This window comes from Brachyistius frenatus, unplaced genomic scaffold (genome assembly GCF_029030835.1).
Source record: "Brachyistius frenatus isolate BFR_SWC_R1_liver_20210118 unplaced genomic scaffold, ASM2903083v1 Contig_27, whole genome shotgun sequence".
Lineage (NCBI taxonomy): Eukaryota > Metazoa > Chordata > Actinopteri > Embiotocidae > Brachyistius > Brachyistius frenatus.
The window spans coordinates 1,926,165-1,951,167 of record NW_027210626.1 but is presented as its reverse complement, the minus strand read 5'-3'; the positions used below and the strand labels follow the sequence as shown (position 1 = coordinate 1,951,167).

Here is a 25,003-nt window from a genome sequence, read left to right as displayed (position 1 = left end):
ATCCTTATAGTTTAAATCCGTCAGGACCAAGATTATCAGGGAGTCTGTAGCTCAGTCAGTAGAATGTGTTGCACACTAATTGGAAGGTTGGTGGCTTGATCCCAGCTCCTCCTGTCCACATGCCTAAGTGTCCTTGAGCAAGACACTGAACCTTAAAAAAGAAATTGCTCCCATTGTGTTGTAAGTCGCTTTGGATAAAAGCTTCAGCTTAATGTAATTATCTGTTGATTTTATACTTTTTGTAAATATTAGCTAATAAGTGGCCCAAAAAATAAAATGCAATAGAAAGATGCCAACAATTAATGCAATTTAAGTCAAGGGAGCCTTAAGAGTGTTGCATTTATGAAAATTAAATATTGACAGATACATTATTGTCACGTCTTAAATTCGCACATAGTTCTATTTAAATGTAAAAAATCATGTTGGTGTATATTATGTCTGTAGTCATAATATTTAGACAAAACACAATATGGAATTCAATGGTATATATATATATATATATATATATATATATATATATATAGATCTATATCGCGATATATATGTATAGATATATATATATATATATATATATATATATATATATATATGACTGTGGTAAATCAATGATAAATATTATAGATATAGGATCCCACCCTGTAGCTACGTAAACTGCATATGGTCATTTTATGTCCTCTTGTTATCCCTTTGATATGCCACTTGTGTTTTTGTCGCCACAGGGACATAAGCCGACTGCAGCCCTCAGAAAAACGAGACCGGGTCCGCTCTCTGTGATCCGTTTCCCTGTGTCAGTTCCGAGAATAGCAACTCGTGCAGGTTTTCTGCGCGCTCCGGAGGAGATGAAGAAGGAAGTCAGTGGTGGATTTACCAACTGTTGCTTTAGCTGCTGCGCGGAATCAAACTGCCTTTCAGTCCGCGCTACATGCCGCATGTCGGACTAGAATGAAATCTATGCCGAGCCGAGACATTCAGTCTGGATCAGTGTGCAAGTTCATGGGATTTATATAAACTCCTACGTGTTTAAGGTAAATAAAAAAAAGAGAGCGGGAGAAACCTAAGTGCGTGAATCGGTTTCCTGTTTTAAGTGGGCTAACTGCTTTAATATTATTCTATACCGTTCGACTGTCAATCGGCTACAGACGCTTCAGAGGCGCTGCGCCTCGCATGTCTGCAGCAGAGGCAGACAAGGAGAGTCTGTCTGACGAATGGAAAGCCAGACGGGCTCTGCTGTACATTGCGGTGATCGGATAACCTGTTGAATTGCTGCTGTCAGTCAGCTCCAAGCCATGCAGGCAACACAGCCGGCAAAAAGAAAAATCACTTTTACATGAGAAACGCAGCGCGTTGCCACAATAACAACAAAACTCGCTTCACGATTTTTTTTTTTTTTTTTTTTTTTTTTTTGCCGCTGATGGCTATTTCCAGGGATGCCTGCCAGGTAAACGCTCCCTGTCTTTTACTGCTTAACTTGCCTGATCATCTGCAGAATATAGTTCTCCTGAATATGCATTTGCCTTCCTAAAGTCGTGGCGTATAGACAACTAGGAAGTAGTGACAAAAGTAGTAGGCCTACATAATGAAAAGGGGGAAAGATAAATTAATTTCCTCATATTTTGGATGGGACACTTCATAGCCTTGGTTGTCATGGCTAGTGAAGGTGGTGATCATGAGTTTAATTTGCCATCACATCTAATTATTCTCTGTGGCAACAGTTGGAACGCGTGAAGCTCTACCGGTTCGACCTTGAGTCACATTTCCACAATATGCTTTTGAAGACTGCCTGCCCACGGATTTCCAGTCTCCTAGTTGTTGAAAATAGCTTGGCTGCTCCCTGTCGCTATGGCTAATTCCTTAGGAACCGGTGGATCCAGTTTGATCCATCCCTCTCTTTCTTTCCCTTACCGACTTGTTGAGTCTTCCCCCTCTTTGTTCCTGCTGCAAAAGTTCACCGGGTGAGGCTCAGCTAATGGTTGTGAGACTTGTGATGAAATGTAAGTTTGAATTAAGTGAGTGTAGAGCTCGATGGGACGGGGTCGCTTTTAAAGTGGAAGACTCGACGGGACGCGCGTAAAGAGGAGGCTTTGACGCAGCAACAGTCACCTGTTGGACACTATAGATGCGCACCTCAGCTTTTCTCTGCTCCTCTCAACTTATTAACTGTTCATTGTTTTCCATTTTCAACGGACTGAAACATGCTGATATGAAAAAAAAAAGTATTCTTTCATTGGGGGAGACATCACTGGACTAAATAGATACCCTAAATTATATATATTTTTTTAATTATTATTATTTATTTATTTTTTGTGCCTTTTAAAGGGAGGTGGAGACAACTCGCCCCCTCCCTCCTCCCTCTTCCTCCTTCCTTCCTTGAGTGAAAATACCAACTAAATTTGCACTGGGGAGACACTTGAAGGTAATTATTTGAATACAACTGTTTGTATTTATTGCATATTACTTTCTTGTTTTGCTTTCAAGTTTCACTTTTCAGCTTAGCGGGAAAGAAGTTTTTCATGTAAACTTAACTAATCAGAATCGGAAACGAGTAGTTTGCCAACTTGCTGGAACTGTGAATTGGCCATATTCCCCCCCATCCCCCTTGTAACTACAGGTGGAAGCTCATTTAAGAATTCAGACCTGTGGAGAAAATTGCATCTGTATCTTTGTTTCACTGTATTGGAACATAAAAATCCAAAGAAACTGAGAAAGGATGTGGGTAATTCAGCAGTTGGCCTGCATGGGTTTTCCTTCTAATAAATAGTTACACTGTTTGTACTTCAAGGAAGCAGCAGTTGAGCTGTGACATTTACAAATGTTTTGTGTCTTTAAACTTAGCTGGAAGAAGTCTGTCGCTAGTCTTTCTGACAGTGTTTTTTATCATTCTTGTACCTTTCGCTTTACATTTCTTAACCTGAACAACTCTGCGACTCAATGATAAATGTAAAGATATAAAATATATAAAATAAAACGATAAGACCCAACTTCAGTTTGTAATTTATAAAACAGCTAACCAACTTGCAACTTATTTACAAATTCAAAGGTGCCCGTGGAGACCATACATTAACATTCCGATTAGCGTTTAGATAACTTGAATTTCAAACATGAGGCGTTACATTGTATCTCTGCACAGTTGACTTTCACCTGTTTGATTTTCAATTAATACAATGTATTATGTTAAATGCTTGGTCAGTCTGATACCAGGTTTGCACACAAAGTTCAAATGTATTTCAATGAATTTTACTAATTAATCTGGCTCCTTTTAACATTTTTCAAAACTGCTATTACTCTATCTTTGTAGTGGGCGGTATATTTTTAGTTTTCTTTTGGTTGTTTAATAATCAACCACTCTTGCTTGAATAATCAATGGCAGCATTTTACTTCAATTTAAAGGGGGGTGAGATGAATAAAATGTATACCATAAATGTGTAATTCCATGGACCATCAAAGCAATAACTACTATTCAGACAGTTTTTTTTTTTTTTTATGTATATAAAGAGTGTGAAACTATAACGTGGCTGTTCACACATTTTAAATAGTTGAGAGTGTAGCTTGCTAAATATACATGACTACTTCTCTAAAAAGAGAACTGCACAGACATATTGCTGTAGTAATGCACTTATGTACACTGGAAGTCATGCATGTCATGTTTAGCAGCTTTGAATTTTTGAATAAGTAGGATTTAATTTTTTTTTTATAGTATCATGTTCATGACATTTATGTCAAACTTGATTGAGGTTAATCCTGGAGGTTCACATTTTTGTTGAATGGCATTTACTCAGATGTATAGCTCAGCTAATATACATAATGTAGTAATATTCCAAATGTTTTTCATCTTACTCCCAAAGCACTTGAAATGGAATCTCCTGAAGACTACCGTGCTTGTAAGTACTCATATTGCTTCCACATTACATTCAACACACTCTGACCCATACTTTATACAAAAGGAGAGCATATCCATGATATCAGAATGTTTTTTTATGTACCGATGCTGCGGGTGATAATTGCATCTGTGACCTATTGCTTTACTGACTTACAAATTTATTTTGACTTTCACAACTCTTCCAACATTTTGAAACAATGCTGATGCAAAAAAACAAACATATTTTTGCAATCACAACACCATAAACATTTCAAGGGATTTTCCCCTCGAGTGCAGCCTTTTTCCTGTTCACCCCTTAAAAGTACAGAAAACGATGCCTTAGTAACATCCTGTTGAATGCAGCAGATACTGGATATGCACTTTGTGGTGCTCCATTGCCCTTTGCTGGTTTCCTTTGGGCAGGTCTCTTCAATACCTTCCCTGCCACCCTTGTATTTCGCTTATGTGTGCATATTTCAAAACAGGTAGCACGGTGTTCATGACATCAGCAGGGACTTTTAGGTCTCCATTGGGGGTTTGTGCTTGTAGGTACACTTGGCAGGTGGGGTAGGGCGGTGGAAGAAGCAGGCTCTTCCTCTTGCTGTCCGACTGAGTCGCTTCTGAAGTGTTACTTTTTGAAAAAATTGTGTTAGCATGACTGCAGTAAACGTACATCTTTATGAAAACAGCAGTTTACATCCTTGTTGTTCCAATGTGTTTTACTATATCCCCAGTTAATTGGCCGTGACTGCTGACTATTTTTTCCTTTTAAATTGTCGCTCAAACGGAGTACCTGTTGTGGCACACATCATCGTCATAATACACTACTATACTCTGTGACACTACTAAATGCTACTATCCCCTCTCATATGAAAACATATTTGTCCAATTAACATAATACATCTGAAAAAAATGTACTCTTATGTACACAGTCCTAAACGTAGTCTCATGCTGTACTCAACCATGATAATATATGTAAAACAGAAATGAATGCAAAAGAGAATGTGAAAGTTTAGTCAAACTGTTAACGTTACGTTTAGAGGTAGCAGGAGTGCATACAAAGTTGATGCAAGGGTATCATTGAGACAAATGCATCCTTGTAGTTTGCATATGCATGAGAAAAAGTTTAAATTGACTAAAGACAATTGTACTCTGTCTTTGAGTAGTGTGTTGCCATATCGAGCAGTTTTCTATTCAGTTAGACTACTTTTTGTAAAAAGCCCTGATTGTGTGTATGTGTATACCGCATGTTGGACAGGCAAACATTTTCTCTCCTAATTGGAAATGTTTGAGTCCAGTTCAAACACACAGAGATAAAGATCGAAGATTAATCTGGAAGGCATCAACATAAGAACTGAAGTTCATAGAAGGCTCTGAGAGGATTTACACACTGAGGCTGAACTACCACACATACATCCACACTTTATACCAGTCATGGAGGAAGTAGTCAGATCTTTAACTTAATTAAAAGTACTAAAGATTCTCTAAATAATATAAGGTGCCTGTTTATTCAACCGCCCCACTGAGGGTGGACGATATGGCCCTAAAATGATATCACAATATTCCAGGGTATTTCTGTGATAGTGATATTTTTGATGATATGGCAAAATACTGGAATATAGTTTATTACTCATTTCAACATACTATTACAATTCAATGTTGTTGTTTTTTTACTGACATATCAAATTATATCAGGTTGAATTCAAATGTTCTCATTACCTTCGTTTGTTGTATATTTTGTCTTTTGGAACCAAACAACCTCCAAACTACTGAAGTTATTGTTGCAGTGTGCAAATTATGCGCATAATGTATGTCATACCGTTGTGCTGCATAAGGCTGTGACATCATGATGTTAAGAAGTTGAAATATTGCCATTGTGACGATATGAATGTTTTTCAAATCAAATTTAAATTAGAGCGATATTATCGTGAATGTAACAATATGGCACACCTCTACTTCTCCTGCTATGGTTTTCAACTAAGTGCACTCTCTTTGTCACAGTCATTTTGTCCTCTATAGGTTATCATACTCTGCTATACGTTTTTACACACAATTATAATTTATCACGTCTGCAATGACTCTCTCACAGATTATCCTGTGGCTTCACATGACCTTTATTGTCTTTCTCACGCACATAGTCATTTTCTCACTCATACAGGCCTCTGTTTCAAACAATGTAATTATCTCATTCTCTCTCCTGTACTGGCTGCTAACAAAGTATCAAATATATAAATATTTACTAAACATACCACAAAATGGTTTACATGAACTGTAAAAGTACATTAATATGCTACATATATGAAGAAAAGTGATTTATTATGCATTAAACAAATTTAGTAAATACTGCATTAGTTATATACTTAACATTACACAATCATCCTAACTCATGATATTCAGATGTTTTGTGTTTGAGGTAGTAGTGCTCAGTACGGCTTGTCATTGCTGACACTGACAAACTACTGATTAAGTCTGGGGGGGGGGGGGGGAATCAACATCTATTGTAATTTAGCTGAGGTGTTTATAAAGAGAAACTGATTATTATAATTGTTGCCAGGTAAAGAGGATGAATGGCTGTCGAACCACAGTGTTTTTGCTGAAATACCAACTTTACAACCATTTCAACAATAATCAAAGTCCATCCGGGGGTGACGCAGTTTTTCAATCAGTTTTGAAGATCTTGCGGTAAATACACCAGTACATGCATGGTGTGGCAATTTACCGTTAGTGCGTCTTTAAAATGTGTGGAATAAGGTGTGTCTATACATTTTCTCATGTTTTACATGCATTTGTATATTTTTGGATTTATGGTATATTTTTGTGTGCGTGTTCGTAATCTGTGCCTTAAGGATGATTCAAGGTTTGACAAAAAAAAATAAAGAAGCTATGTTGCGTGAACCCTGCAAGCCAGGAATGGACGCCTTTTCACAGGAGGCCTTTTTTTTGTTCCTTTAGATATATTTAGGTTGGTGTCAATGAAGTCAGCAACTAATACACCTACAAGATTCATGAGTATGCATTTGTTCCTTTCCACTTGCCAGCACAATAAATCATCCCAATTTGGTAGACAATTCAAAGTAGTTTTTTCCCCGGCAAGTCTCTACTGTTTGATCTCCTGATCTTACTGTTCATCTAGGTTTGACTCAGCAAATGTGGGGCACCAACGCAAACTTTCAAAAGTTTTTGTGTGGAAATACACTCGCTGTGTGGTTCTATCTGACCATTGTAATCAACAAATTAGCCTAATATAAGATTCTTCCTTTGATTGCCAACTGTGGCCTGAAGACTGGGACACTTGGCCTTTGATGACAAGTCTGATTTATTGACATCATATTTACTGCATTATACATAAGTTTGCAAACATATAATAGCTTTTGAATAATACTAAACCCATACTATTAACAGTTGAAGGATTTTACCTTGATCTGTTCTTTTTGTTTCTAATAAGACATTTTTGTTAATGGAGGGTGTTGTTTTAGCATTCTGAACCCAGACAACCCAAAGCTAATAGTTTATGCCTCAGACTGGACTGGCCTGGCTGTGGTGCTGTTAGGCATCTGTCAGCATCTGTTACAGTAATGGAAAATCCTTCATGACAAATCTGGGCCACTCCTGTCTCCAGGACAGCATTGCCAAGGGATAGCCAGTGTCGGTCACCTGAGATTTCCTCCAACCCCAACCTGTGCAACCTGAGCCCAGGCCCAGGGATTGTGTCATGGACAACGTCTCCCAGTAAGCCCCACTCAGTGAGGCAGCCACTACAATGGAACAATACCGCAGACTAGGTTGTCAAATTAAAGGGAGCTGTCACAGCGAGAGGAGATCTGACACAGATTTCCTTTTTCATGTATAATGGTATCATTTCAGACATATTCAGCATCAACAAATTGCAACAAAGCATCCATATAGTGGTTTCAGATCTAGCATATTTCGCTCTCCTTTGATTTTCACTGGCTATTCCTCAAATGCCACTATTGCCACATTGGATTTAAACACGAGGCAGTGCTGGTACTAAATACCTCACTGTGGTTCCTAAGGGATCTGACACCTGGGTCAGAAGGGGGCGTTTGCCTGTTGCCACTGTATTGTTCGCGTGACCCTGATGGGGCCGGGGTGTAAGGGGATAAGGGATTGGTTTGCTCTCCCTCTGAGTAGACACCGAGCTATCCATAGCCTGGGTTCTGTACAGACTGCTGAGAGGATGCAATCTGATCTACATTTGCTGGACATTAGGATCCCATAGGTGCATAAAGACAGTTTAGTTTTCTGCATTCTGTATGTCGACCTCCATACTGACCATGCAGACCTAGAAGGAAATCTGAAAATAAAGAATCTTTTTTAAATATGGGAGGGGAAGTCACAAGCCTTCGTTATCTTATTCTGTCTATCATATGACATGTTTGCTCAGCTCGACATTTGATTTACCTCTATTCTTTGTCACTATAAAAGTAAATAGACCAGAAATATGTCTCATGTTAGGTGTGGATTGTATTATCATAGCCAATAATAATAATATCATTCTAATATATTTTTTTAAATGCTAAATTTTCAGCAAATATTTCTTCTTAATCTTGGGTTTTGAAAATGTTTCATAAACCCTCATCATTCAGTTGAATCTGTAACATCACAACAACAAAAATTGATTTTTTTTTTTTTCACACAATGGTGGTACATATTGTAGAACCGCTGTATTGTACAGCACAATAAGGATTGCTCTGTGTCTGTGTCTCCCAGGTAACGGCCAATGCTCTCCTGGTAAGGAGAACTCGAGAATGTTGGCGGATATGTCAGCACCTAATGGACAGACAGTTCCTCAGGGTCCTAATTCCCCCAGTGGTGAGTGCTCAATTAATAGGTGCACATTTCTACTGTCTGCCAAGAACAACTGCAGTTTTCATACAGGCAGATTCTCCTTTTAAAGACCATACAGTTTGTAATCGAGAGAAGCATTCATTCCTATCATTGAATGTTGTTGTTTTAATGAAACTCTTTCACAATAATAGCTTTTTGAGCACAGAAAGGTTACTGTTCTTCTGCAAACTGCGACACAATCTTTAATGTGAAACACAAACCCCATTTCCAGAATGTTGGGAATTGTGTTAAAATCCAATAAAAACAAGAATCTGTGACTTGTTGATTCTCTTGAACCTTTTTTTTTAACCGACAACCATACAAAGATGCCCAATCTTTTCAAAGACCAATTTAATTGTATTTTTCAATATATACATTTTGAATTTTATGCTTGCAACACTTTTTCAAGAAAGTTGGGTCTGGGGTCAAATAAGAGTCAAATAGTCATATTATATTCACATTGTCTGACATGCATAATATTGTGAAAAGATTCAGTAAATCTAGAATAACTTTAATTTGTGCAGGGCAAGGCTGGAAAGCACTTCTGAAGGTGCATGATCTCCATGGCCCTCAGATGGCTTTGCATTAAAAACCAGCATGCTACTAGGGTAAATATAGCCATATAGTATAACCATTGTTATTTTGCTCAATATGACACTGCATCAGGAAATCCAGTCAGAAGCTCTACTATGCAAGAAGAAAGCTATTCTGTACAGAAATGCTATCGAGTTCTCCGGGCCTGAGCTCATGTCAGGTGGTCAGAAAGCCAGTGGAGATGTATGCCGTGGTCAGATGAGTCCACATTTCTGCTGTTTTTTGGGGAAAAATGGATGTTGAAAAACTGCCATCTGTCATACTATTGGCATGCATCAGTCCCCACAGCATGCGCGAATTGCATACATATGAAGATACCGTTGACATGGAGAGACAAATGACACGGTGTGTGCACCTTGACTGGCTGGCCTTCAGTGCTATTGAAAATATATGTTGCATCATGAAAAGAAGAATCGGAGAAAGGTGACCACAGATCACAGGGGGAATTGGCAGAGCACCTTGAATACATACGCCTTACGAGAACAAGAAGAAAATAGTCGTCTTGTTTCAAATCAAGACGTTTTCAGTCAGTAAATAAAGAACTGATGAGCACGGTGTGATAGTGAGTAGCAGTAGTTTCCACAGTAAGAGCTTTTGTACAAAACATTTCTACCATATTGCACTTGTACTTTATGGCATGTAGTCTGAAGTATTACTTGGTTCCTTCAGTCTCTTGAACAAATATCTCAGATTATACCTAGCAATGTCACTGTGAAGCAGCAAAGTAAGAAAAGGGGAAACTAAGTGAGACGAGAGAGCCGAGTGAGAAAAAGAGAAGCTTGGTTCCCACAAGTTTAGAGATACAAGGAGGCAGGCTGGGCAATGGTTTTCACAAGGAGATACTCTATACAGATAAGAGCTGTTGTCATTCTGGAAGTTGCCTAACATGATTTGCTATTTGAGGTTGTGTTGCAAAGGAAGGGCTGCAACACATCATCTGTTGAGCATGAAAATTTCAGCGGCAAACTCTTAAACTTGCAAGCTTGAACAGAAACTTCACAGCAGTTATCTTTGTATTGTGTACTCTGACTAATAAACGACAGAAGAATAGAATTACACCCTTCGGGCTAGACGGCAGAATCTCTTCATAATGTTTCCTTCCTTTAAATCAACCTCTCAATGAATAGTGATCTTCATCCTGGATTTTCGTTTAAATATGGAAAGCTCTGATGAATCTTACTGTACTGCACTGTATCTAGATGAGAGATGGAAATATACAAAAAACACATCATGATTATTCTTGTGTAACGTATCCACACTCGTCCACAGCTTTGTGTATATCTCTAACATAATGGAGATTTAGCTGATGATTTGTCTTGGCAACCGTTTCAAATGTATCCTCATCTGACCACGCAATGCATTTCGCTCTGCCACACTGGAGAGACAGATGTAAAGATGCAAAGAGCTGAATAGCAAGGACATTCAGGTCTGCTCCGTGTTGCCAGGATACAGCTGTCGAAGATGAGGCTCAATTGTAACTTGGGTATTAGGATAAGTGTTCTTCTGTACAAACGAAGCCATTGGAAACATACAGTATTGACTTAAAAAATGCTGTTTCTTTATTGTGAATTGTGTGTCACAGCTGTAGTGGGGACAAAGTCACATTTAATAATAGGGAATATATTACGTTTAGTTCAACTACATAACAGAATAACTTGTCTCAGAAGGGTTTGTGAATTTATAATTCAAACAAAGCAGACTCATTTCTGTCGAGCATGCAAATGGTTCTGATGTTGCTGTGTATGACATATTTACATACCAAGCACAAGGAACTTGGTACAGTCTGCTTGATCACAGTGTAAATGGCTGGAAATGGGCTAAATTTCAGTACAATACTCAAGCACGGTAGCATCTATCAATGTTTGTGATATTTGTTCATTTCTGTAATGTTCTTGATATGCAGATCTAGTGTAAAACTGTAAATTAGACAGGCAGTCTGTAGCTAGGAGACGAGTGTTATAATGTTCCGTGATGCCAATGTGTTATTTTTGATGGCTTTAATTTCTTAATTAAGTCCAAGAAAAAGATTATGCTGCAGGGTTACGATAAACAAAAAGAACGACAAAAAGGTTATCTCATAATAAATAAAATGTTGGTTTAAATCTGCAGTGGCGAACTTTGTCTCCTTTCTGCCAGTGAGAGTAAAGACACTGTTGAGATGCGCTTATGCCATAGGCTCCACTGTAGCCTTTTCCGTTTCTATTGCTGTGGCTAGAAATCAGTGAATAAATTGAGTATCACAACCTCCGCAAAATGACTCAGTTCACGATCCATTTGTTCCAATAACTTGTGTATAGTGTAGAGCAGCCGCACGAATTAATTATTTTCCCTCATTCAAGTTAGCTTAGAACTAAACTGGAAGTCAGCTGGTTCGGCTGGTAGAAGTTCCTAATGCGCATGTTCTGGTTATAAAGCATGCTCAGTATGCATTCATCTGGCCAGCGAGGGAATGTCTCACCAGACACCACATTTAAGAACTCTGCTGTCTGATTGGTCCGGTGGTTATAGGCTGAATCATTATAGTGTGAACTAGTTTAGAAGGGACTTGAATGTAGCTGACACTTATGTGTAAAAGAAGTCCGGCACTGTAGGTTTAATTATTCAAACTTTTTTTCAGGTTGTGTTCTGTATATAGTATGTAACTAATTGCACACAAGTAGTACTAATTGCTGACGACTGATAACTAGAGACTGCAGCAGCTAAATAGTTTCCCGCCAACTCCTACTTCCAAACACACACACACACACACACACACACACACACACACACACACACACACACACACACACACACACACACACACACACACACACACACACACACACACACACACACACCCAAACACACACACACACACACACACACACACACACACACACACACACACACACACACACACACACACACACACACACACACCCAAACACCCACACACCCACACACCCATACACCCACGCAGCATTACACAATATTTTTACCCTTGTCATCCAGCCAGTCTCCCATTGCTAGTCAGCAGCAGCCAGCAATGGGCCTCTGACACTCCTTTTCTCCCCAGGGACAGTCAGAAACCAGACCAGCCTGTTCTCTTTTTCTTACTATCTTCTTGTCATCGTGTCGGTCCATCCTAATGCTGTCTGAGTTGAGATGCCAAGTTAAAATGATTCCTCGTCCACATTGAACCCATAAAAGTAACCTTATGTCCTTTCTACCTCCACTTACTGACACCAATATGGATCATCTCAGGCCTTCACAGTCCAAAGCTCAGCCTCCTGCCTTAATCCTTTCCATTGTATTGTAAAAGCACATTTATAGCATCTCAGGATTGCCGTATATTTTGTTTTTTACAGAGCTGGCAATTAAACAAGAGGAAGAAATCGCAGAGGAGGCTGACACCAGAAGCCCAGTCCCTGAAGAAATTGGACAGACAGGGGACGAAGGACTAGCTTTGGAGGAATCCTTGACTGGCAGCCTAAGCAATTCACAGGATGGATTATCTGGGCCAAATGTGACAGCTGATGCAGGAAATCGACAATCAAACGGTACTAATTTTGTATGAAAAGACATTAAAAGCATGTGAAGAAGCCGGCCGGTACAAGTCACACATTATTTTATGAATATCTTTGGGGATTACCAATCCACAACCATTAAACTCAGGGCGGTGTGTTTATTTCTGCATCTTCAGTGAGTCACAGATCATTTGTGTTCCTCAACAGTGGGTGTGGAGTGCTTTCTGTTTTTTTAGGGGTTTTTGTTGTTGTTGAAAGACAATAGTTTTGTCTTGGAATTATTATCAAGGAAAAAATATCCTAGGAATCCCCTACAACCTGTTTCAACTGAAGGCATGACTGCTGTGTGTGTCACAGCATTAGGATCATATTTCTCTTTTCCAACTAGGTGCAGATCAAAAGATTTGTCATTAGAACAGAAGACAGTCGTCAACACAAAAGAAAATACACCATACACCCAGTGCAAAGGACACAAACACACGTACACTTTCAAGAATATACAGTATAATCACTTTTTTGTGTGAGCAGCTGACATACTTAGACATTGTACCATGTCCTCACTTGCAAATCTACAGTACACTGACTTTCCATCTTTGAAATGAAGCAAATGAGGGGAGAGGATGCAGGTTCAGTTCAATCAAGTTTTAGTCTGAGAAAGTCACAGTTAATTTACGTAGTGGAGTAATTCATTACAGTCCAACAGAAGATCACTAGTTTCATACAGTTTTTTTTAACAAAGGGCGGTTGACTTAATTTGATTTCAGTCCACATTATTTCTAAATGCTGGCAAAGTATCGTAACTTCTTATCAGATAATGATCCAAAAATATTTAATTCCACATAATGTCTGCATGTCCGTGTGATGAAAAAGTCAAACACAGTAAAGTGCCAATAAACATGTCCTCATTTCCATGAGTTGTAATATTTTCAAGTCTTTTCCCATAAAAAACTGAAAACTAACAAGGAGGTTCTCATCCTTATGAGAGATTGCATTGAACAGTTGTTTTATTTTATGATTGCCACATTTCCAAATTATAATGCAGTTGTCAGTAGTTACTGCACATAGGGGGTTAAGGTGTGCTGTCAGTGACAACAACACAGACAGTAAATTAGTCCAGTAAGAGAGAAAAGATGTTTGCAGGCCTGTTGATATATAAAAAAAAAAAAATTATTCTTCCACAATGAGTGTGGTATTGACTTCCTGTGCCTACCTCTGTCAGGTGACAGACCGTTCCAGTGCAACCAGTGTGGTGTGTCATTCACCCAGAAGGGAAACCTGCTGCGACACATCAAGTTGCACACGGGGGAAAAACCATTCAAATGCCCCTTCTGTAGCTACGCCTGCCGGCGGCGCGATGCCCTCACCGGTCATTTACGCACTCATGCTGGTAAGCCTCCTCTTCACCCCCTTTTCAGTTATCCGCTCGTGTTACCCAGAAGACCGTTTGTTTCATTCATCAGAAGTGCTTTGGAAATCTGTTTTAAAAAAAAAAAAAAAAAAAAAAAAAAAAAAAGGTTTTAATCCTAGGATTAAACTTTAGAGGGAGTTCAATATTTAAATAGAATCATGCAAAAAAAAAATTGTGTAATAATGTGTAATGCTGCTTTGTGTCTGTCTTTAACATAATGGAGATTTCACTGATCTTAGGACTAAACTGTACCATTATAAAGCCAAATCGCTCATAGCTCTTTGATGTCTCAAAAAAACCCGATATACAGGCTTCATATCCTCCCTGTAAATACTCTCCTATGTGTGACTTGGTGTCTAATGCAAGAGGCGCAGTACAGATGGTGGTTGGTGCATCTGTCTCATTGTTTTTGGATAGATGGTGTTTTTTATGTGCACGTTATAGAGCGCGCTGAGTGCTTTGTGGTTAGGTACCAAGGACATGCTGTTCCTTAGTCGCTTGACTCGCTAAGGAGGAAACTATCTGTTGAAAAAAAAGCATGGGGAGCGCTAGCTGTCTCTCTCAACTGTAACCCACTTTCCTATCGGAGGATGTGCTCTCCCCTCTGTTGTGCCTTTGAAATCAAGGTCAGACAATACCGTCATTTCTGCCTGTGATGCCCCCACGGGGGTTACTCATACATAGTTCTCTTTTTAGGTAGAGGTAACTTTTGTATCCGCATGTGCATTCATGTGTTTGCGTGCAATTTATGTGTTTTTGCAAGTCTGTAATTTCCCAGTTAGTTTTACTTACATGCTTCTTTTATGACCATTTTATTATCTAAGCCCACGTTTGTCTTCCACCATCAACCATGAACATTTTCCTGCTTTCACTTCCTTCATTGTTAAGCTGAATTTGTTTGTAAACGCCCCCAAAACTTTTTTTTATTTTTTTTTTATTTTTATTTTTTTACCTGTAAAGCAGTAAGTTTGATGCCTTCTTCCAATCATTCAGTGGGAAATGTGAGGGATTTGATGTTGCCAAATTGTGCTATCCTTACTCTCGTCTATGTCCAGGGACTCAGGCTCAGTTTGAGTGCTGCAAACTTGGCAGTTCTGGTCTGGAGACCCGCCAGGAAGAACAGGTGTAGTGAAATAAGAAAAATAAAGCACAGAAAGAGAGGTCAGGTGAGGAAAAATGTAAGGCTAGAGTGAGAGACAGCACAGAGGAAGAACATGCTAGACTGAATGTTAAATTGGAAGTTGAAATTTTGTTGTTTGGTGAATTAATAATGTAGGAATATCACGACTTGAAAAGTGAACGATTTTAAATATTTCTAAATTCAAGCAAGTTCCTATTTATTGGCCAACTGCAATCAGTCAAGTGAGTCTGCATTCACAATGCGGAGTATTTGCATGAATAAGAATAGCAGCGAAAGGTGGATTCTTCTGGTCCATCCAACATCTGCACAAGGTTGTGTGTGGGCGGCTATATAGATATGAAAACTTAATGAAGTCTATGATGCATGTGAGACAGCGTGTAGATGTGAGCCACAGAGAACAAGGGAGTAATATTGAATACTGCCTACTCCGCTGTTAAGAGTTTCACGGCTGGAAAGCAGCAAAGAACATTATTTCCATGATGACATCTCATTTTGAAGTAACTCTTTCAGTACTCAGAATGAATATTGCTGCGATGACCCTGCAGGTACACCTACCCACGCTTCAATAATACTGAAACCCTTTGTCATTAGCTACCACTCATTGTATCTGCTCATACTCAGGAAAAAAAAAAAAAAAAAGAGATAATAAACCCCAGTTTCGAGTTCTGCTGATACAATGTCATTCACAAACCACAAAAGTACTGAATGACATATACGGCTGAAAATCTATTATCATTCCTCATGATTCACTGAAAAAGCAAGTGCATGCTGATGAGATTGGCCTCGACGGGTCATGCCACTGTTACAAGTAATTCATTCATACAGATCATCGTCAAAGAAAAAGTCTAGTGTAGACAATGCTGCATTTTGAATAACAAATTTTATATTAATATCTGAGTTACTTGTTTCAGAATATATTCAGTGTTTTTGACTTAACATACCACTCTGAGAGAAAGAGCGTGTGTGTGTGTGTGTGTGTGTGTGTGTGTGTGTGTGTGTGTGTGTGTGTGTGTGTGTGTGTGTGTGTGTGTGTGTGTGTGTGTGTGTGTGTGTGTGTGTGTGTGTGTGTGTGTCAGCCTCACACTGAAACATGTTTGGTTTCTCTGTTCTCACAGTGAGAACAGCACTGAATGACCTGTACATCTTCTAGTAATAGCTGTCACCATTATGGCAGTGACTGTCTCACTGCATCGCATTTCTAATAACGGTGTCTGGGTCACATGGGTGCATGCTCATGTGGCCACTGATTCCCTTTGTGAGTCATTACATTAGTATTGAGTAAACCCTGACACAGGACAACAACCTCTCCTCTCAGCACAGCGCAGCAGCTGCCTCAGTGGGATTTTTTTTTTCTTTTCTTTTTTTTTTACAACAACAATACGGAAACAGGTCCTCTTAATCAACGGTCAGCTCATAACTAAGAGCCTTCCTAGTGTACAATAATGTCTTTAAATCACAAAAGTCAACGGCTTAGTAAAGTTTGCTTAGAGTTTAATTAAACTCAAACGCAAACTTAATAATCCATTGATTTAGCGATTTTACATGAAAACAGTGAATGGATGGAAGAATTGAATGGCTGACGGCCTGACTGATAAAGATATAAAGAAGATGTCTTCATCTTTCCACTTGTCTTGGAAGGAAGGAATTGAATAAAACAGAAATGGCACAATGAATCACACTCCACCTCCATGGCCGTTTAACTTGGAGTTAGTTTCCTACCGCCACCATGGGATCCATGATCAACTCCATTATTCACTCATGATGTGCCACAGCAAGTGGGAGTTTGCTGCATGTTTCACAGACGAAAGCGTTTTGAAATGAAGACTTTACAGTGCAACTATCTCTTGTCGCCCACAGCTTATGTTTCTGTCTGGCAACAGATGCATGGAATCCTCACACTAGTAGTGGTGGAACCTCCATGATCTCAGACGGTCGCTTTTGGTTTGTTTGTACTACTGACTGCTCACCGTGTTCACTACTACGCACCGCCTGAATACTGCGGCATTGGACGCTGCCCACTCTCTGTCTCTGCAGCGGTGAATGAAATAAATATGCTCTCCTTCCAATGTCTTCACTTTTAGTTGGCAAACCACACAAGTGCAACTACTGTGGGCGGAGTTACAAACAGCGCACATCCCTGGAAGAACATAAAGAGCGCTGCCACAGTTACCTGCAGGGTATCAGCTTGGATCCTAACACCAACACGGGCCCTTACACAGGTGAATAGTAAAAGTGAAACCATGAACAGTAACATAAACCATAACATAGTGCAATGAAGTGCTGCATAAGTGACAGATCACTGAGGACATTGTTTTTCACACTTACAGCTTACTTATGGATGATTAATTAGTAATTAACACTATGTGGGTATATCACTGCCATAAATCAAACTGCTCTCTCAGTTTGAAAGCATGATTTCTTGTTTTCACAATCGATTATTGTAATATTCTCTATTAAAAGTCTCCCTTCTGACTCAAAATAGTCACTGTTCGCTCACAGATTTGCTCAGATTTCCTTTGCTACCACCATGTAATACAATTATGCATCATGGAAGAAATCCTTTAAAGAAAAATAGTCTGTCATGAATCAATTAGACAATACACGCTACTACAGTCATACAGAAAGTTATCTATTTATAATTTACTCAATTCAATTTACTCAAATAATTCTTTCGCAATGTATGCTTAATTGTTTAACTGCTTAGGTGCCTTCATTCAATTATTCATTCTTAAAAAGAAACCTGAGCAACACATAAAACATTTCCTGTGGGATTAATCGGATTAATGACGTAATGGTAAACTGAGGTCATTGTTGAGTTTCAGTCTCTTATTAAACATTATAATCGTGCAAACAGCTAAACGACTAAAAGATTTAGTATTTATTATTAAAGTGGTTTGTTCATTTGAGTAATCTCGGTGTCTTGGATTGTCTTTTTAACATTTGTGCTCTTTGTAATCGCCTTCGTGACGTTTCAAGTAGAGGGTCCGAGAGAGCCGAGGCCCATGGCGGAAGCTAACACCATGGCAACCTTTGATCGGCCACCTGTTATTGAAAGGCTGCACAGCAACGTGGGCAAGAGGAAGAGCACCACACCTCAGAAGTTTGTTGGTGAGTATTTCAAACACAGTCAATAACTTGAAGTACTCAAGGTGACGTGCAGTTAGAGAGCAAGAAGAACAGTTTGATAAACACAATTGTATTTATTTAATCTGCTCTGAGTCTGAAGTCGAGGTGTCAGTTGAAATGATTGGTTGTCATGTTGTGCTCTGATGGACTACCATGCAATGTCCTTTTCATCTTTACGATGGCTTTTACCTCAGCTTGAGTTATGCAGCATTTCAGTGGGTTTCTTTTACCGGGGTGAAACAAAAGTTGTATCTGTACCTTAGATTGAATTCATTAAATTCTCATCACATGCTAACTTGCAACTGATTTTACTTCTACGTTAACAGAATGGAGGTTTGTCATTAACTTACCTCATTTTTGGTTTTCGAGCTTATTTCATGTATATTAGTTTTCACTTCCTTCCCCGTGTTGTGTCATATAATATTATATAATATCACACAATTACAATGCCCTACTTATGAGCACAGATTATTTTTTTTCCGAATTTTCTTTTTTATTTTTTTTATTTACCACACTATTAAAAAAAGAGATTGAACAAACTAGAGCAAGCAGATGACGGAGAGGCAAGGAAATGTTTTTCTCTCTGTGGTTAGGTACACCTGTAACTTTGCCATTGCTCTTATCGAGAGAAAACAGCTCACCGCATCCCTGTTCTGGAGGGGTTAAACAGTTCATTTGTAGATGGATGGGGCTTTCCACCTCATTAGAGTCAAACAGCACGTACAAAAGGTGAAAAACAAAATATAAACTATCAGCAAGATGTAAGTTTGACTGGCTACAAAGGAAATTTAAAGCGGCGCTTAAATTTGTGAATATTATTTATATCTCCCTCCACTTATACTATTGCATCTATATTCTGTTTGTTTCCTATGAATTGAAATTGGTATTATCTTATAAATTGCACGCAGTCATAGTGCTTCTGTTGTTTGCAGGTGAAAAGATGGTTCGCTACAGCTATCCTGATATAGGCTACGAGATGGGCCTTAAGTATGAAAATCAGGCTGAACTGATGCCGGCTCACATGATGGACCAGGCCATTAACAATGCCATCACATACCTCGGGTCAGACACCCTTCGCCCCATGCTCCACCATCCTGGCCCTCCTCTTTCTATGGCTGACGTGGTGCCCATGGTCAACCCCCTCTTCCACCACACGCTGCCTCTGGGCCAACGGACAGAGCGTCGAGCAAACTGTGACACGCTGCCACCGCAGCCACCTCAGTCCCATGAGTTCCCCAGCCATCCCACCTCAAACGGCCCCACTGCTTTAACCAGGCAGGGCAAGCCACCCCAACCAGGGCATGAAGAATCACCCAGCAACAGCGGTGGGGACTCTGCTGACTCAGCACGCAGCAGCCCTCAGGACAGGCACGGCTACCATGGCAGCAGAGCCCCTCCCGGCCTCAGGTCTCGAGCCAGTCCGGCGGTGGTCTATTCCGGTGAGCGCGTTAGAGATGCATCACCCAGGAGTGGGGCGGGCGTGGGCGCCGGGTTAATGCGAGGAGCCACGGAGAGGCCTGCGAGCCAGGAAGGGTTGCGGGTGTATGGACGCGAGGGCCGTGAGATGCGGGCCTTCCAGTGCGAGCACTGTCGAGTACTCTTCCTGGACCACGTCATGTATACCATCCACATGGGTTGCCACGGATACAGAGATCCACTGGAGTGCAACATCTGTGGTCACCGGAGCAAAGACCGCTATGAGTTCTCCTCTCACATCGTCCGCGGTGAGCACACCTTCCAGTAAGAGGACGGGTGGGGACGAGGGGAAAGACAAACAAGTGGAAGGAGCAATAGCCTGATATCCGTCCTTATCCCCGCGCAGACCGCATCGTTGAATGGCATTGTAGACACATGTAGCACAATCACAGACTTCTTTTTAAGCTACTTATTGTGAATCTGAACAGTTGAACAGTGACAAGGTATGGGCCAAAGACACATTTTCTACGTATTTAATTACTGTTAAAGTAGAGGAAGGAAGGTAAGTTAGTTTTTTTCTCTTAAAATTGTTTATGAATTGTATGAGAGCAGCTGTCTGATGGCTTTGACTAGTTTTTCATGTTTGCCTTATTTGGAAATGTCTTCTTTTGTGCTTTTATTAATGATGAATGTTTTCATTCTTAAGAAGTAATGAATGAATAATGGCACACGTTGCTGCCTTTTGGGCTCGATGTTGGGGGATCAAATTTAAAACAAGTTGCAGTTCAACCAGAAAGGATGTCTGGGCTTCAGGTAGTCTCTACTCACAGAAAGACATTTAATATGTGCTAAAACAAACTCGGATCGTATACGTTTAAAATATTAAAAGCACTGGAAATATTTGGACTTAATACTAGTGAAAGACCATGGAGGCTTTAAATGTAATGTATGAGAGGTTTCAATACAAGTGGCAAAAAAAAGTCAGTAAACAAACAAAAATCACAATTTCTAATTGTGTGATTTATAGTAGATTATTATTAATTATTATTATCATATTAGTTAATTGGTAACGATAGTAATCATTAATTTGTTTTGTGTCCAAAATTAAACACAATCTTAATAGTTTACATATATATATATATATATATATATATATATAATATCTCATTTTTATATCTAATTTGTGAAGTAATGCAGCAGCAAGTTATGCAGCAAAGCTAATGCTAACTCTTTACAAAGGCTGATGGAGTGATATTACATTGTACATAATATTTCCCAAATTGTGCATGGTTTAGACTTGCTTATTTTTTTACTCATAGCACTCCAGTTTTTCCAGTTCTCGGAGGCTTGTAAAGCACTTATAAACCACCGGCACAGAAAGAGAAAACCACCAACTTCCTGTCGGTGGCTTGTAAATCACTTAATTTTAATGCACTGTCAAATTGAAGAAACAAAAAAAGGATAGAAATCATGTCAACCATTTTTGGAAAAATAAAATCCACTTTGAATTTAGGTTAAAGAAAAGGGCTTGTCTTATGGAAATTTTATTGAATGGAAATGTTCTGTCACTCACAATGAATTAGAAGTTTATTAATGTAATACATTTTTCAACCATATATTTTTATATTGTCATGCATTTGTACTTTTTGTCTTGTTTCTATCTCATGGAACTGAATTTGTTGCTTGTATTGAGACTTATTTCGCTCCGTTACGTTCAGCCTCTCAGTCACTCGTCGCACTTACAAGGTAGAGCTATCGATTATGGAGCAAAACGACACGAAGACGACTGAGAAAGTGCAAAGTGTTGCCTAATTGTCCCTGTCCGCCCTGTGACCTTTACATTTTCAGCCACGGCCATCTTTTTCTCATCTTTTTATCTTGTAATCCACACAAATCGTTTTTGCTATTTGTTTGTTTCCCATGTTTCTCCTCCAGGAAACTATTACGCCCTGGTGACCCGTGGGCTGTATTGCTCACAAGTTTACTAAAGTTTGAGTACGGCAGCTTGTTTGAAACTGAGAGAGCTGCTTTCACCCTGCTTGGCGCGCGTCACTGCGCTCGCGCGTAATGAAGTCCTCCTGGAACTTATCGATCGACCCTCCTCACACCGACGCCGTCGTTCATCCCGACGTGCGGATTAGGACGTTCGCGTCGAAACAAAAAACATTTCACTGAAGCGGAATTACCCACGGCTTCTTACTGTGGTACTGTTAACCCGACCTCGCCTGAATAACACTCCTCTTTCTCTGCTCCTCACAAACACCGTGTCGCACACTAATGCCTGTTATGCAGCCCCGCGCTCTGCATCTCGCTCTTCGCGTCGCTGTAATGTCACCGCATTCATGTGACCTTTCGCAAAGGGGAATCAAAAACGGGGCAGCGCGAGCGCGGGGGGAGGGAGGGGGGGGTCGAGGGAGTGCGGCCGCAGCTTCGCGGGAACTTCCCAAAACTGTCGCAATCCAAATCCCCCTTCCTTAACCCCCCCGCTGGTAACGTTTAAGGATCACGTATGTAAAACGCAAAGGGCCGAGCGGGAGATTAACCGTCTAAGGACACCAGATTGCGCTGTCGCCGTCTCCCCTGCGAAAGGACTCGGATAAGACTGCGCCCGGTGCAGTCGGTCACGCACTTTACGTCTCTTTAGGCAGCATTTTCTAACTTTCTTCTTGAAGTGTAGGAACAACGGAAGACGGTCACGAGCAGAACACTGTTCAGCCTTTTGTTTTAAGGGGACAATCTCAGAGCTGCACATCGGAAACGGAGGTGTGAAAACTCACAGGAAGTTTAGCATTATTAGTTTCACAAATTAGTTTGTATCTTTTGCGATAAATGGCGGGTTATGCTCTAAGGTTAAACTCAGTGCTTTTTACGATCAATGTCAACTCGTAAACAAAAGGCAGCTTTTTCTCTGTTTACATGTGGCTTCTTTTATGAGCAACTGGTGCCCAGCTGGCATAAAGACTCACTGTCTGTAAAGTTTTGGCACTGGGAATTGTTTACACCTCGCAGCTATGATATTGAATCCATACGTTCCTCTGTCATATTATTCCTGTATATATTTGTTATCTACGAAGCCTTATCTGTGTAGACAGGGTTCCACCTAAATAACAGAGTTTATCCTCTGATAAAATGTCGCTACCTTGATTTTACTTTATTAATCCCCTCCAGAGGTAACGATAATTAATAGAACGGTACTTTAACATTTTGGGGCACAAAATCTGGCTATCTATCAATGTAGGTATCTGCTCTGTCTTTCGGTCAAAGTATCGATAGACAGAAAATATTTTTCTCCTCAGTAATGTCGTAATAAGGACAGCCTTACTTATAAACAAACTCATCAACTGAAGCAGCCATATGAACAAACAAAAAAAACAACAACAACAACAAAACTTCAGTCAGCCCTACCTGTGAGGATAGGACTTTACTTGAAAATCAAAATCATTGCTATTGTTACAGACCGCGGGGATGTTTTTGTAAATTCTGAAAGTGAGTGTGCTAAATGTCTATTTTTCTGCTGAAATGTTAATACAAATAGGTTTTGTGAACTTTGTGTGTTTAAAAATGTTTACAAAAATGTAAAAAGGCAGGGTTCTGGGTGCGTTGTGTTTTTTAAGAAATAATATACAGACAGTGTATATTTTGGCACTGAATGTTGAAATTATGTACAAATGTGTGCTGATAGATCATCTCCGATATTGATACCAACTTTCTGATGTGATGGGCTCTCAGGTATTTGCATATGGTTGTGTATTTTTATGTCCTAAAATATGTGATTTATTTATCAAAAAGATGCACATTGATTGAATTTCTTTGATAATTTTTCTGGACAGTTAAACACTGAATGTGGTGAAGGAAGTTGGAGGATTGGTCAGCCCTTTTTTGTTTTTTTACATCAATGACCTTATATGAAGACACACTGCTGTGAAGAAGACAATGTATATTTTAAGGCATGAGTTTCTCTCTATTAAAGAAATGGTTCTACTGACCTGCCTGTTTTGGTCATTTTGAAACAGGAAGTCAAACATATTGTTGAATTGTTTCTTTCAAAACATACAACTGTACCTTACTTGCAATTAAAAGACTTTATTGTGAGAGAAGAAAAAAAAATGTAGTTTTGAATCAGGTGAAATGTGAATAATGTTCAACAGTCAAATGTCATGGAATGTGTGGAAATGTGTCTTTTCTGCTCTCTCTGTCCCTGCTTGAACATAATATCTACTTGTTATAAGTGTCCTTTGGTTATTATCACGAAAGCAAAGTCACCACCAGTAGAATTATGTGATTCTCACAGTGAAATGGAAATCCGGATGAAGCACTGAGCTGATGACCAGGTGACACTCAGATATTAGAATATATTTGAATGGAAGGCTTAGTCATTAGAAAAAAAAAGAATCTTATCAGCCCAAGTCATTGTTCTTTGGAGTCAAGCTTCACTTTATATAATAATATACTGTTAATAGAGCAAGATTCACTTCATCGCTTCCTGTCTCTCTCCCAATAAACGTATTGAAAGACTCATTCACATAATTTTTAAAACTGCTCTGTACAATTGTATAAAATGACATACAGTACATTGTATTGATTTGTGATTTGGCAATTTAAGCCCTAATAGACTAATTTCCCTTAACATGAATCATTAAAAGAAAATGATAATTTAGTGAGACAATTAGGCTCTGATTGTGAAGCACTCCCATTAAACTGACATTGTGGAACAAGCTGGTGTTAATTATTTTGTAAGGTCTGATAGCAATCAGTCATGTGACCCACTGCTGACACAAAGGACTCAGCAGAATTTTTTATTTATTTTTTTCATAATTCAATTATGGAATGTATTTATCAGAGATTAATAAATGGCTTGATTACTTTGTCTTGACAAAAACTTCCAAAACTTTAAATTGAGGCGAACTTTAAGCAAAATTTAATACAAAGCAGTCTATTGTTTTAAAAATGTTTTGCTTAAAAGTTAATAAAACCTAACAAAGAAAAACAAAATGCCAGGCATTGGCAGCTTCACTACGAGCACACTGAAAAGCAAATTTAAGGAAGTGGGGAGCAAAACACGTTCTGTCCAACAACAAAAAAAAGCATCTTTCTCTAAGTATAATTTT

General features: G+C 39.3%; 1 protein-coding gene across 4 annotated transcripts; it reads left to right on the top strand.

Annotated features, from left to right (window-relative positions):
* Positions 1-851: 851 nt before the first annotated feature.
* Positions 852-21,037, top strand: ikzf2 (IKAROS family zinc finger 2). Of its 4 annotated transcripts, none has more exons than XM_069698544.1 (9): positions 852-1,025; positions 2,317-2,413; positions 3,843-3,878; positions 8,588-8,689; positions 12,646-12,837; positions 14,024-14,191; positions 17,435-17,572; positions 18,333-18,461; positions 19,412-21,037. In XM_069698544.1, the coding sequence occupies exons 3-9, from the start codon at positions 3,851-3,853 to the stop codon at positions 20,221-20,223; spliced, it is 1,569 nt and encodes a 522-aa protein (XP_069554645.1). In that variant the 5' UTR covers positions 852-1,025; positions 2,317-2,413; positions 3,843-3,850; the 3' UTR covers positions 20,224-21,037. The 4 variants fall into 4 exon arrangements, with proteins under 4 accessions (XP_069554645.1, XP_069554643.1, XP_069554646.1 ...); XM_069698542.1 differs by having other exon boundaries at positions 18,330-18,461; XM_069698543.1 differs by lacking the exon at positions 852-1,025 and adding an exon at positions 1,909-1,952 and having other exon boundaries at positions 18,330-18,461.
* The last annotated feature ends 3,966 nt before the right edge of the window (positions 21,038-25,003 follow it).

What these genes read in the sequence shown, in the direction of transcription:
- ikzf2 (XM_069698542.1), top strand. Translation starts at nt 3,851, where the DNA reads ATGGAATCTCCTGAAGACTACCGTGCTT. An exon ending in TCATTTACGCACTCATGCTG is followed by an intron (nt 14,192 to 17,434) that starts GTAAGCCTCCTC and finishes CTTCACTTTTAG; the next exon opens with TTGGCAAACCACACAAGTGC. An exon ending in CAACACGGGCCCTTACACAG is followed by an intron (nt 17,573 to 18,329) that starts GTGAATAGTAAA and finishes TGACGTTTCAAG; the next exon opens with TAGAGGGTCCGAGAGAGCCG.